Here is a 14,800-nt window from a genome sequence, read left to right as displayed (position 1 = left end):
CATAAACATGCATTTATTATTGTTTTATGACACTGTCTAAGACACAATTTAACTTGGTTTGACTGAAGTTACTTTATACGCTGTATTCTTTCAAAGCAATGAATTCGGACTGTTAATGTTAATAAGTAATATACATTTTGCGGATGTAGTAAATTAGTCCATAAAAGTTAAGATAAATTATAAACAAATTGTAAATGTGGATTTGTTTTTGGTCACTACAACGAGTATCATGAAAAAATTATGAATATTAAAGCAATATCGTTGTCTTAATCCGTGTTATAATGGCAACAAACAACATCTGTCTATTCTGCGCGAGTGTGCGCGGAGAAAATTTAAGAAAAAGTAAAAAAAGGAAAGAAATGGCAGTTACTAGAGAGAAAGAAAATTGTTCAAGAAAAATTAATGGAAATATACCCGCGCTATCCCTCAACAGTGATAACATGTCGACATCCACGGACAGTGACGACGTAGCGGACCCGACGTACGAAATTAGGAACATTCGCAGTATTATAAACGTGACGCGTGAAAACATAGATGCTTTGAACGCTAAATTCGCTGGTTTTCGACACCCGCCGCCGCTCTATCTCTCAGAGTATCAGGAGCTTACGCTGAAGTTGCATAACTTAGAGGGAACTCTTAGGGAATTGCTACAGTCAGAGTCGCCGGACCGGAGTGAGGAATATTCATTCCAGGATGACCTTAAGAAATACGACACTCTTACGCGCCAACCCAAGGTGTTTCTGCGGGCGCACCTGCCCAACCAGCAGCGGACGAGCGTGCAGGTGAAGGAAGGGGTGACACTTCGCGACGCGCTCTCCAAGGCGCTGAAGCTGCGGAATTTAACTTGTGAAATGTGCGAAGTAGTTAGGACAGGAAATAACCAAGTGATACCGTGGGATGTGGATATCACCATGATTGACTCTGAAGAGGTATGTCCGGAATTACGTCGTGTTTTGTTTACTGTTTTATTCTAAATTTATTTGAAAAGTTGGTTAATATTCTGTCGCCTGACAAGTTATCCATGCAATGTAAGTGTAATTTTAAATGCATTCATGAATAGTACTAATTGTAAATAATGAAATATTAAAGTTGTAAATAATATTTATGTTTACTATAAATAACTACAAACAATAACCAATTTATAACTTACTCTATTGGTATTAATTTAGTTAAAGCTGTGGTTTTCAATTGCAGTATTTTCTTACTAATGATTTGCTTGAGAGTAACTTAAGTATTTTTATGGGAAAGATATACTTAACTGAATAATATCTATTTTTAGTAATTTTATAGCCTAAAAAGGGAAATAAGGCATATTTAATTTCTGTAACATCTGTCTATTTTTTTTAATGTAAAACATGATAGAAGTGCTAAATTAAGTTTAATGTCTATATAACATAGTATAAGAATGCATGTGTCAAATGTATTGATGAGGAGTGAGTTCATGTATTATGAGTTTTACATGTCTAAACAGAGATTTTAATCTCGGATAATTGTAAGTAATAAATAATATACATTATGTGGTTGCTTAAGATAAGTACCAGTTGCTTCTGAAGCTAAAATAACTCAGACTTAACAATTGATAACCCTCTTAAAATTAACTGAACTTTGGGTAGCCTTTCAGCATTTATTTTTGATAATTTGTTTGGGTGAAGTTATGGTTAAGCAAACAAGAGCAACGGTAAGCCAGTGGTTACTTTTTCTTGTCTGAACTGGCTGGTTTCCGCAACCAAGCCACACAATGCTCATTTTGTGTTGACCTAATAGTTAAGTCAGTTCTTATTTTATATTTTAGGATGGTAAGAAAAAACCTCTGCCTCTAAGCAAATTAGAGAATTTTTTTAATGGGATCTTGTTATGATCTTAAAATCTCTGATATGTCACTGGTTATTATCTTCACCAATAGCTTGTTTTGTGTCAATGCAATGGTTCCAGTGTACAATACCTTTATAACTTAAGTATCACAGGAATGTATAGAAAAATAGGAAATACCTTTTCATGTCCATTGATGAATAATAATAAGGGTATCCCAGAGGGGTATGTTTACATAGCTTAACCATCTTGGAAATTCACTCCTTCCTGGCGGTTACCTAACTTCAATTACAGGTTTCCGGATTATTCTAGAGCCTGGACTGATTTGAATTGAGTTGTCCTTGCTTACATATAAAATATTTGCTTTAATATTGGGTTTGTGAAGCCTCACTAACAACAAACAAGGAATCAACATGAGCATACATCTGAATGTTCAAATAAGTATCTAAAGGATGAACAGCAGTATCCTCTGTATACAATAATACCACACTGCGATTGGCAAACTGCCTGCCAAGTGTAGCAATTATGGTATACTGCTCCATAAGTCTTTCGGGGAGGCCTATATCATGCAGTGTGCATCTATGAGCTCATCTATGAGAATGAAATGACATCTGAATGTCTTTATGTACCAGAAATCTAGATGTATATGTCATTTGGATTTGAAAATATGCTTGATGCTATGAAAAAAATTACAGGTTGATTATATTATTTTGATTATTATTATTTGGTGTAGTAATAAATGAATGAGATATGGATCTAAGAAAGGTCATGACCTTTCTTAGATCCATATCATTATAAATTAAAAATCAATATAAATCAACATAAAGAGTTAGTGTCTTTGCTATCATTTTATTGTATATTTGTTATTATATTTTCATTGTAATTATAGCCTATACTACAGCTTTATTAAATTTACATAGGTTTAGGGTTTAAAATTCTTAAGTATTTGGTTTTTAATTATAATAAAAAAGCCCTTTTATTCCAATATCTACATGCTTTACTTTTTTAATGTATGTTATTTGGGTTAGTAAACTTTACTTACAAATCTATTGTGATGAGGTGTGGATTTCATTAGACTGAAGGCCTTGTGTTTTCAGTTGTATAACTCTAGTGATGGTCACCCAATTTTTTCCAGGTTTTTCTACAATCTCATTAGCCAACATTGTATGTTTAGTATTTATACTGACCAAATTTGTTAAAAAACAATGACTTGTCTACTATGGTCTTTAATGTTTGTCTGTAATTTTGACCCATTGAGATATTATTTATTAAGATATTGAAGTTTAATATTATAAATAATGTATCACAGGTGACAGTTCGCACACTGGACAAGCTGCCCATCATGTCCCACATTTCACACCAGTTTACTCGTAAAACTTTCTTCACTCTGGCGTTCTGTGAGTGCTGCCGGCGGTTGCTGTTCAACGGCTTCTACTGTTCCCAATGCAATTTCAAGTTTCATCAGCGTTGCGCTGACAAAGTGCCAAGCATATGTCATCAGGTAATATTTTAGAGCATATAAAAGGCGAAACCGGTCCCTGAGAGAGGATCACGATCGTCTATTTGCGGCGTGCGTGGACTCTCACTAGGTAGACCGATGAGATTGTTAAGATCGCGAAATGAAGTTCCAGGCAGCACAAGACCAGTCACTGCAGTTTTCCTAAAAATGGATAGGCCGATACTTGTCTGTGAGCATCTTTTGACTGAGATGTCGGTGATGAGAAGACTGCCAGTTTGATTATGGAAATCAACTATACTAGTATTTAGTTGACGTTCAAAGGTAGCAAGTTGATGGACGCTCGGTATAGTCCTCTGCCAAAGATCGCCACTATGATCACTTAGGTGTTGCCTATATCCAGCGATTTCCTGCGAACTTGAATATGTTGGTCCACTTAGTGGGGACCTACCCCTAAAATTAAGATTAGATTTAGTATAAGATATCTTTGATAATTAAAATTTAATACTTTTTTACAATCTGAATCTGTGTAAAAGGATTTTTAATTTAATAAGTAACCTCTGCATCATTTTCATAAAGGTTTTGGTCCCTGTTAGGTCCTTGAAGCCTTTTGTTTCAATTAATTTATTATTTAGTTTCTCTCAAGATAATTGTTGTTATTGGGAGATCTTTGAGGACTTGGACAAACCAGTGGCCTGGTGTTATTTATTTATTTACTTTATTAGAGATAAACAGTAACAAAAGAGAGGAAGAAAGTGCAAACCTAGAAAGTTAGAAATATAAAATTAGTTACAATTTTTACCTTATAACTATCTCACTAAGAACATTTAATGATTTAAAGTCAAACAATGACAAAACAAAGAAAAACTATAATAAACAGGGATCGTCTGTTTAGTATTTATTATTATTAGATATATATATTATTATAGATATATATTATTATTAGATCTGTGTCTATGTGGAGGCAAAACACAATAACAACTTTAATAATCTAACAGGTTAGATTACAATGTATTCATTATTTCCAGATGAGAGTAACAGACACATATTATGCAGCACTACTAGCACAGAATCCAGAAACACAGGCAGGCATCCTACACTACCCCTCGCACTTTGGCTACCACCATATGATGAACAGAGGCGACCAAAACAAGTCTGTATAAATTTATTTAGCATTATTTTTAGTTGACAAAATATTATATATTTGTTAATATATGACTGTGTTATTATCACCAATACATGACTACTTGGGGAAGACATATTCAGAGGCAGAGGTTTAAAGCGATACTCTGCTATAACCAGTTTATTGCGTAACACTGGAACCCAACCTGATGTGACAATATGTTGGACTATACCTATTAATTTGGGTATTATAAATCTATACAAATTAATAAAATTGTAGTGTCTGTTTATGTTATATTAAATTATTTTATCTTTATACTACATGTGTGTATGAACATACCAAAATAACAATTTTTAAGTTTTCTCCGTCTATCTGTCTGTCATTAGTTCTGGCTAATCTCTGAAATGGTTGTACCGATATTGACTGAGCTGATAGTGGCAGACAGTTGATGTAATAAGGAGTTACTTAGTCTACTTTTTTTTTAGAAATTTTTTTTACGAAAAAATAAAATTATATAATTCTTTTCTTAAATTCTACGCGGATGAGGTCGCGGGCACAGCTAGTGTTATAAAATTTGATCAAATTTTGAATGAAAGAACAATACTGGCATTATATGCGTCTAAGAACCGGTAGACGTGACGGTGAAATGCCCCCAACAGGTCGACCGACGAAATAGTTTAGGTCGCAGGAAGTCGCAGGATGTGGGCAGTGATTTGGAAATGATCCCAGGGTTGGTCAAGTTGATTGAAAGTTTGGGCCATTTTTCAAAAATAGTAATTTTTTACGAGCCATAATTAAATATGTTTTAACTACATCAGGTATACAAAAAAAAGTTGTCTAAAATTACAGAAATTATATCTATTGAAAACATAACAAGTTGTACAAAATAAGTGTATTGCATTTAAATATCAAACAAATTTATTTAATTTTTGTCATGGTTCTTTAAAACTGTAACTGGTGACAGCAGCATATAAAGTAATTGGTGACATCAGTCAGTAATTCTTTCAGACACTGGTTAGTTAATACTGGCCAGTGTTTGATTTTCACAATAATATTTTTTTAAAACATAATGAAAAAAAAAGCACGGGCACATTTATTGAGAAACGCAAATAACTCTTCAATTAGCTGCAGGTTGGCCACCTCTGATCTATGTGTTTCAGTGGAGATCTATCAGTTGACATGAAGATGATTAGTGTATTGTATTATATGACCAAGCATTATGTTAATATTGTGTTAAAAATAGTTTTATAGAAGTGTTATTAGCTAAATAGCCATTGCTATGTGCAGGTCTGTCTCTCCAGCGAAGAAGATCAAGGACTTTGATGTCAACTGGTGATTATTTAATTTTGTGCTTCGTGCACAGGCTGCTGCCTTAGGTGTTAGATGTAGTCTTAAATGCTGCCATAATTATTATTAATATTTGATTATTATGTATCTTTGTAGAGCATATTTTATAAAAGCAGTAGTTGGTTACTATGTATTGTTACTATGTATGCACTGTGTATGTGTTTCGTTATCTGTGATTTTTTTAAATTATCACTTACATAGGATCATTCAGTTAAAAAGATAGAAAGAGTGGGAAGCATTATAAAAACCAGAATCAGATGTTTTAAAAAATTTGACATAGATAATTTATTAAACAATAATCTAAAAATTTAGCTATTTATATTAACTTTTAATTAAGTTTTTATGTCTTTGTTTAAAATTTAATCAAATTTTTTTAGCTCCTTATCTGTTTTGGTAATTTTTTTATAATCTCTCAGTAATTTATTATCTATGTTGATTATAGAAATGTAGATAATAGAAAATATTTTTTTTTAATTTGGAATGAGTTACTGCACTGTAGAGTTTCAAATTGAGTTTAATGAACAAAAGTAGTGTTTATTATTGGTCATAAATAAGAATATCTGTATTTAACCAATATAATACAATCATTTAAATGTTTCATGTATAGTTTTTGTAGTACATTAACTATGTTGTTATTCAGGAGTCAGCATCCCCGTTCGCTCAATCAGCAAGACCGCTCCAACTCCGCGCCCAATGTTTGCATAAACATGGTACAGCGGCCCATGACCCTTGCCGAACACCAGAGGAAAAACAATCAGGTTTCTTTATGACCACTTTGAATTTATATCAGCTTTAATAGATCATTAGTTATTATTTTCTTATTTAGATTTTAATTTCAAGGAAATCATTTATTTGGGTAGGCTCCGCAGTACAACACTAGTCTTCTGTGACAGATGGTTGTAAATTAGTTTAAAATGTCAATTATATTATAAATAATTTTTTATTCATTTCATTAGCTAATAGAAAAATTTGCTATAGTTATATTTGATATAGTTATCGATAATCAATATATAAGTCAATTAAATTTCTTATTTACTGTATTAATTTGTTACTCTTTATTGTATTATCAAAAGAGTAGATTAAAAAAAATAGGCATAGAAGAAAAACAGAGCAGGCGGAGTTGAAATCGTACATAAATGTTAAAATACATATACATTTTTTATAAAAGTAATTGCATTGAATTATTATAATTCAATTTATGTGTTCTTAAAGAAAAATAAGGGTTTTCTGATGTAAATGATACAGAGTAGTCCTAAAAAGGAAAGGTACAATACATAATATTTAATTTGCTAATAATCACTGGTATCTATAAAATGCAGGATATAATTATTTAATAAAATATACATATTCATATTTTATTATAGCGATGCTGTGACTTAAACCTTATTTCATAACTTGTTAACCCGAACAACCATTGAAGTACTACAGATGTATAACTTATATGTATGTATGTATACTATGTGACTGTTGGAAACTTTCATGGTATCATTCCTATGCTATTGCTTAAGTAGCGGAGATCCTTAGGAGTAAAAAAGGGGTTCTCTATCTCTTATATGTACACCTGGAGCCATATGGAGGTTCAAGTGGCAGCTACAATAGTTTAGTAATATTATTTAGTTGTTGTATTTGTGATTTGTTACACAGAGTAACAACTCGCCCCAGTCTGCAAAGTACCTGACTTCGGGCAGACACAGCAAGGACGAAAAGGACAAAGGCGGTGACCAGCCTCACAGTCAAAGCACGCAGGTTAGCAGTGTTGTGGAAGTACATGTTTAACTTTGTGCTGTTTACAATGAAAATGTTATTAAAATATAAATGTGTAACTTTGGCTAAATTTACTGTTTCCATTCGCACAAAACACGCATGGATATTGTTTGGCTTTCCACCCCTAATAGCTCATTGGAAGGAATAGGTCCCCCCCAAAGATCGATCAATCGGTGTGGTATTATGGTATGCAGAGGACGCTGCTGACTATCCTCTGGGAAGTTGATTGTGAAGTGGCAATCCTATATAATTAATGCACAAAGTGTGAATTAGTGACAGCCAAAGCCGAGATCCCCTCTTGGGGAACTTAAGATTAGTCACTTCATAGATCGTTAGTGTAGTGTCTCGAGCCGAGGATTCCTCTGGAGCCCTGGAGCTTTGTTAGTTTCAAACAAGTTTAAAATCTGCACTCTGCACCCTTTCAGTTCAAACCCATGTAATCTTCAAATGCCATTTGAGCAGTAGTCAGATAAAAAAAAAAAAATTTAAAATATAACATTAAAACACCACATTATTATTCTCAATAAATATCTCAAACAAAGTGGATATGATACAACTAGTGTGTTACAATGTACATACGTTGCAAATTATTTTAGCATAAGTCATAACAAGCTTCTACAAATTACATCTGGCACAGTTCTTTTCTCGTTTTGTGGTGTTTTGATTTGTGAGGAATTCAAATAATGTTTATATATGTATATACATTGATTAATTATGTAAGATGCTCAAATGCTCAAAAAATTGTAATGGTAAGGCCATATTAGCCGAATGAAAGATAAAATATGGACATCAACCATGACTAACAGGAAAGGATGAATAGAAAGTAGTAGGGGCAGACCGAAAAAAGATGACTAGATGACATTGTCACAACTGAACAAACTGGTTTAGCTTGACAGGGAGAGAAATCTAGAAGAATCTAAAGGAAGCCTTTACCCGTGAGGGACTCATAATAAAATAAATTTCATTTTACTTCTCATTCATATTTCTCTTTATATTTCTAGCTTTTATATCACACTAAATATACAGCCTATTTAATAAAATTACACGATAGCAGGGCGAATCGCGTAACTTTGAACAGTCCCATTGCGATACTGGCGCCCATTTTTAAAAGAAATCACCATAACTATGTTTTCTAAAACTACCCTACATTAATTATCATTTGCAAAAGTACCCTCATATAACTATTTAATTTAAAATGATTGCATAACATATGTAATGTAATTTGTTCAGGCGTCGCCGACGGGGACACTGAGGCCGAGGCGCGCGCGCGCAAGGTCTGCGGACGAATCGTGGAAGCACGCCCTGTCCCCGCGCGAGAGCTACGACGACTGGGTCATACACGCCGACGAGATACTCATAGGGCCCAGGATCGGTACGTCATACACACACACACATAACAGTCTGTTACCATATTATAGACCATTGCATACTAATGCGGCCCAGGTGAACTTACAAGGGTCCTCGGGAGACACCTCCGAGTCTACGTTAGCGTGACAAAAAAAATAGAGGTTCACAAATTTTAATCGGAGTGAGGGAAGGGGATAGATACTAAAATCAGATTGAATTATAATAATTCATTTTGACGCTTTATTATCACTTTAAAAAATTCACACTATGTACTATGAGTTTTTGTATAATGAACTTTGTAAATTTATATACGATATAATATAGAAATATTTTCTTAAGGCTGCGTTTCTGGGGTCTCTTTTACACCCCTACCATGTTTAAGCATGGACCTTTTTTTTAAAAAAAATCACGTAACGTTTTATTTTCATTCGTTCTCCTTTCTTCACTTCACATTACTTTTCATTCTTTCACACAATTAAATTTAATTTAAAGCTAACGATATTAGAATAAACTGATGGTGATGATTTTAGCAGATGGTGTAATAAAATTGCCTGAATCAGATCCAACAGAAAATTCACCAAAAGAGTGGTTGATTATTGATGATGATATTGGCAGGATCCGGCAGCTTCGGGACGGTGTACAAGGCGCATTGGCACGGGCCCGTCGCCGTCAAGACGCTCAACGTGAAAACTCCAACGCCTGCTCAGCTGCAGGCCTTCAAAAACGAGGTCTGTTCCGACTAAAATGATTATCTTCTTCTTTTCAGCATATAGATGGCCTATGCAAAGCTTAGGCCTCGCTGCTTGTATCCAACGACTTCCCGAGGTCTTAACTATGTCGTCAGTCCATCTTGTGAGGTGTCTACCCACACCGCGTTTACCGACTAGTGGTCTCCACTCTAGAACCTTTCGGCCCCAACAGCCATCGGTTGCATGTGCGATGTGGCCTGATTACTGCCACTTCGGACGCGCAATTCTTCAAACCATGTCGATGAGCTTGGTTCTTTTGCGAATCTGTTGAGCTTGAGCCTACTTTCAATTATATTCATCTAATAAACATTACTTATTTTCGATTGTGGAAATTGTATGGTGTTACAAGAACTATTTATTGAATATGTCATTAGTGCAATCAAGTAGTAAAGAGGCTTAAAAGTACTACAGTTTAATTTAAAAAAGTAATGTTTATTTTTAAAAAAAATATATTTTCGTTTATAGATCTTACGTTGTATTTGATACAGGTACACATTTGGACAACAATGGAGATTGAAGAAGAATACAAAGAATATGTTGCATAAGTACTTTCAATTTAATATTTTTGTATATAAGGTGGCGGTACTGCGTAAGACGCGGCACTGCAATATACTGCTGTTCATGGGATGCGTGTCGAAGCCCTCGCTGGCGATCGTGACGCAGTGGTGCGAGGGCTCCTCACTCTACCAGCACTTGCACGTGCTGGAGACTCCGCTGCCCATGCTTCACCTCATTGACGTGGCGCGCCAGACTGCGCAGGGCATGGACTACCTGCACGCCAAGAACATCATCCACAGGTCAGTATTTTTTATTCATATAGTCATATACTGTAGCTTAGTAACTACAGTACTTTGGTCTTGAATATCGCTGCATGGCCTTTTTTTATACACTTTCCACATTTCCCACTCGTGCTGTCATTTCTGAAAACATCTACATCACGAGCTTTTTCTTTATTTACGAAAGTTATGCCTTTGAAATCCTGAACACACCCTGCATGATTCATAGTAAAGGTACTTGTTATGTACAAGGGTGCATTCTGTGCCCCCAAAGGATTGACGGAGTTGGCCTATTGTTTAGGAGCCCATAGCACTTGAAACGTTATCCTAGACAACTCTTAAGTTATACCCTAGCTCTCGAGATAAATTTATATATTTATTTTGAACAGCACACCAGAAGCAGATGCAAATAATGCACAATGGTTTTAATAAGTAAAAACTCAAGTATAATGTAATAATAAAAATGGTAAAAAAACATTTCCAGGGCCCCTAAAATAGGATATTGTGGAGCATCTGTTATTTATTTGTATTTATGTAATACCTTTTCCACGTAAATATATAAGTATTCCACATAAATATATTTGTACGTACATACACCCTTAACTACCCTCTCCTTCGTGTCCCATCTCCAAAGATTGTCTATTAGAGATCGCCTCGAGCGATAACACTGCCTCTTTTACCTTTATATGAACTGTTTCTTTTTTTTTTTCAAATTTTTGCTTTTGGTACAAAAAAGTATAAATAAATAAAGGAATAATACATGTCATTATGTTTCTGTTTCACATAAAAGACCCATGTTATAAAATGTAAATGATATATTGCCAAAAAATATCTAAGCTAGATGCAAGTAATGGTCTTTATACAAACTAAAACTAACTGTACTATGTTACAAGGTACCGTATATGTGTGTGTGTGCGTGTGCGTGTGTGTGTGAGAGAGAGAGAGAAAGAGTGAGTGAGTGTCAAGTAATACTGTACAAGGGTCTCTACTTAAATCTGCACGAACTTGCGCGTGACTTGTCTGATGGCGGCCGAAATCACCATTTGGTCAAAGTGGCCAGTCTTCAAAGTGCGGGCCTGAGGGTGTGGCGTTACGTATGCCCGTTCAGGGCAACGCCAACCAATATTTGTTATTATGATGTAAATCAAATCCACTATGTGTGATAGTGAAACCTTCACCATTTTAGCTTTTAAATAGATTCATGTTACTATTGCTGTTGAGTTAAATAATTTTTTTTTGTTATTTTAGAGACCTGAAGTCAAACAACATATTCCTGAGGGATGACTGGTCGGTCAAGATCGGTGACTTCGGTCTGGCCACGGCCAAGGTGCGCTGGTCAGGTAAATACTAAACACGAGTTAATATACTTATTATTTATCCATCTATATTTTATTTTAAACGAAAAATCAATCCCTATGTTTTTAAAGTAATATGGACGTAATAAATAAGAACATCTGTGGGGTCAGGTGCAAGACATAGCCTCCACCAAAGATATCTATGAGGGGATATACCATAATCACCACACTTGGCAGGCAGATTCACGATTGAAGTGTGATATTATGGTACGCAGAGAACGTACTTCGTGCCGCACCACAAGCTTGCCCAGTGGCACCTTTGGGCTTTATTATATCTGACCACAATTGAGCTATTCACTCACTCCTTTAAATCTTTTACATCTTTTACATCTATTTACAATCATCATGTATATGATATTATTCTAATCTATCAGAGTCATCGTTGGCTGGCGGCGTGCAGTGGCAGCAGCCGACGGGCTCCATCCTTTGGATGGCGCCCGAGGTGATCCGCATGGAGGAGCCGGCGCCGTACACCTTCCGCTCCGATGTGTACGCGTATGGTGTAGTGTTGTACGAGCTGATGGCCGGCGAACTGCCCTACGCGCATCTCAACAACAAGGATCAGGTGTGTGTAACTTGGTAACCGGTAATCCTGAACACTAACATTGTTAGGAAACCAATATATCCAGGGACCAAAATTAAAATAAAAGTAGTTGATAGATACTTGCCCGCTGATATCAATCATTATGTCGGCATTGTCACTCTAGAAACTCATGGCTATTGAGGTCTGAAGTCTGTGGAGTGTTGATCACAGTCCGGCAAGCGCAGCGTAGGACGTTCACCGGGGTGGCAGAAAGCGTTGTTAAGGTTGTCTGCAAATGTTGAACACCAGCCGCTTCCACCCAGCCCTTTAAATCACTCGGGGAGGTTTATATACAGCAATGGACGTATTACAGCTGAAATGTCAGCCAGGTTTGTGTTCACAGTTCAAAACATTACAAGCTTAACAATAGTTGTGTTAGCGATCATTAAAATTAAGTGGTTGAGGGGGTATTTTTGCAAGTGATTATTAATATAAAGATAAGATAAGATTAGATTGAAGATAAGATTGCCTGAAGTGGCAGTGGGAAGACCATAACCATTTAATTTTAAATGATCGCTAACATATTGATAACTATGAGTTTTAGGTAGTTGTTGACAACTGTAAAAGTGATTGTGTGAGGTAATCATGAATTGGTTGTGTGTGTGTAGATCCTGTGGATGGTGGGGCGCGGGCTGCTGCGGCCGGACGCGCGGCGGCTGCGACAGGACGCGCCGCAAGCCCTCAAGCGGCTGTTCGACGACTGCATCAAGTTCGACCGCGAACAGCGGCCGCTGTTCCGGCAGATCCTGGCGTCGCTCGAGTCCATGCTCCGCGCCATGCCCAAGATCACGCGCAGCGCCTCCGAGCCCAGCGTCAGCCGGCAGCTGCACGCCTCCGACGACTACCTCAGCTACAGCTGCGCATCCCCCAAGACCCCTGTCAATTTCCAGTTCAACGCAGACACCAGCTTCCCGGCCTTCTATGGGTTAGTTGGCTTCTCATAACCTCACACATAACAGACATGCACTTTGACATAATCATCATCATGTCAGGTGATCAAAGATCATCACGATGACAACCAACCACCCAGGTTAACCGATGTCCCCCCCACATAACATAAAGCAGCTAAAATTCCCTTTGTACTGATCAAGAAAATAATTTGAAACTTCAAAGTTAATAGAGTAAGACAGTACTATGAAACTTTTTTTATTAACACGTACATTTTATAATTTATGAATTTGTACCAATTTTATTAATAATACGTAAGAATGGAAGGGAGCACTCACCACATGGTTGGCTTAGTTATTTTTACAATAATTGATCAACTACGTGTTCTCAAAATAAATGCAGGTTACACAGATATAGTGCGCAAGTGACTTTACTGGAACTTAAAATACAATAATTTAGATGCAATTAAAAAGAAATTATCTTAACTCTTAACATAGATCTTAAAAATGATTTAATTCAACTTTTATTATCCCAAGAATTTTTATTATACATTCGACCTAAACAGTGTATTAAGCTTGTGAAATTTGCCCCTTCCCTGAATTTGTTAATTGTTTGGATGTGTATGAGTTTCTTGAATCTTAACGGTGATCAAAACATTTTCACACTCCCACTCCTCTATGTCACCTACTTCACACTAAACATCACCCTTGGAAAGTATGTTAATGAACATCCTCACAGATTGTAAGAACATGTCTGCAGTGTCCGTCCGTGCAGGTTTTTATTATTTAAATAATATTTAAGAATGTTATATAATAATTGATACATAGTTTTTAACATTCCAGAATTCCCGTGCCTAATCAGCGGCACCCGTAGGGTCTGTTGCCGGGCTATGACTAGCCTCCGCCCCCGCCCCCGCCTGGCGCCCGTGGACTTGCCAGCGGCACGCTCGTGTCAATTCAGTCTCTGTGTGCGTTTGGAGCTTGTTTGTGTGAGTGCATTCGACTGTACACTCGTGACAGTGTTATCTTGCTATGTATATAAGTACATATATATATATGTGTTTTTGTTTAAGTCATTATTTCAAAATTCAATTAAAAAAAAAAGGTGATTCTATAACATGAGTTAACTTTGGTGTTTATCTATTTATGTTTTTGAGCGTTTGACAGAAAAAACAGAAGTGGTATAAACTCTAATATCACTTTATTGCAGTACATTTGAATTGAGTAGTAGCATGTTCAAATAACTTTACTACCTGAGCTCAAAACTCGAATAGTGAGCCTTTAATATTAAAAACAATGAGATTATTAATATTTATTTTGTTATACCAAGTGTACCACACCTAGTATGAATTTATCGTATAAAACAAACATAAGGTCGGTGTTTACCCTAATTTTAATCCATTTGTCATGGAAACATGACTTTATTTTTAATAGCTACTGGCATTAATGTACAGGACTTCACATACTAGTATTTTTCTATTTTCAAATTAGTTGCCATAATAATGACAACCTATTCCAATTTATTCTACAAATTTTCCTTTAATAATTTATCGGTGACCACAAATTGTAAAAAGTAACCGAATGGACTGTAGCAAATTTGTTAT

At 35.8% G+C, this 14,800-nt stretch overlaps 1 protein-coding gene across 2 annotated transcripts; it reads left to right on the top strand.

Moving 5' to 3' along the window:
* Positions 1-287: 287 nt before the first annotated feature.
* On the top strand, positions 288-14,268 carry Raf (Raf oncogene). 2 transcript variants are annotated; one of them, XM_068772316.1, is made up of 12 exons: positions 288-929; positions 3,119-3,310; positions 4,294-4,418; positions 6,376-6,493; positions 7,380-7,481; positions 8,730-8,871; positions 9,462-9,574; positions 10,172-10,392; positions 11,620-11,711; positions 12,101-12,291; positions 12,918-13,234; positions 14,040-14,268. In XM_068772316.1, the coding sequence occupies exons 1-12, from the start codon at positions 360-362 to the stop codon at positions 14,068-14,070; spliced, it is 2,214 nt and encodes a 737-aa protein (XP_068628417.1). In that variant the 5' UTR covers positions 288-359; the 3' UTR covers positions 14,071-14,268. The 2 variants fall into 2 exon arrangements, with proteins under 2 accessions (XP_068628417.1, XP_068628418.1); XM_068772317.1 differs by having other exon boundaries at positions 14,025-14,268.
* Positions 14,269-14,800: the final 532 nt, after the last annotated feature.

The sequence above is a fragment of the Battus philenor genome, unplaced genomic scaffold, assembly GCF_028537555.1.
Source record: "Battus philenor isolate CCGP_79_NKW_IND1 unplaced genomic scaffold, ilBatPhil1.0.hap1 SCAF_5, whole genome shotgun sequence".
Classification (NCBI taxonomy): Eukaryota; Metazoa; Arthropoda; class Insecta; order Lepidoptera; family Papilionidae; genus Battus; species Battus philenor.
The sequence above is the reverse complement of the archived record's forward strand: the minus strand, read 5'-3'. Positions and strand labels throughout refer to the sequence as shown.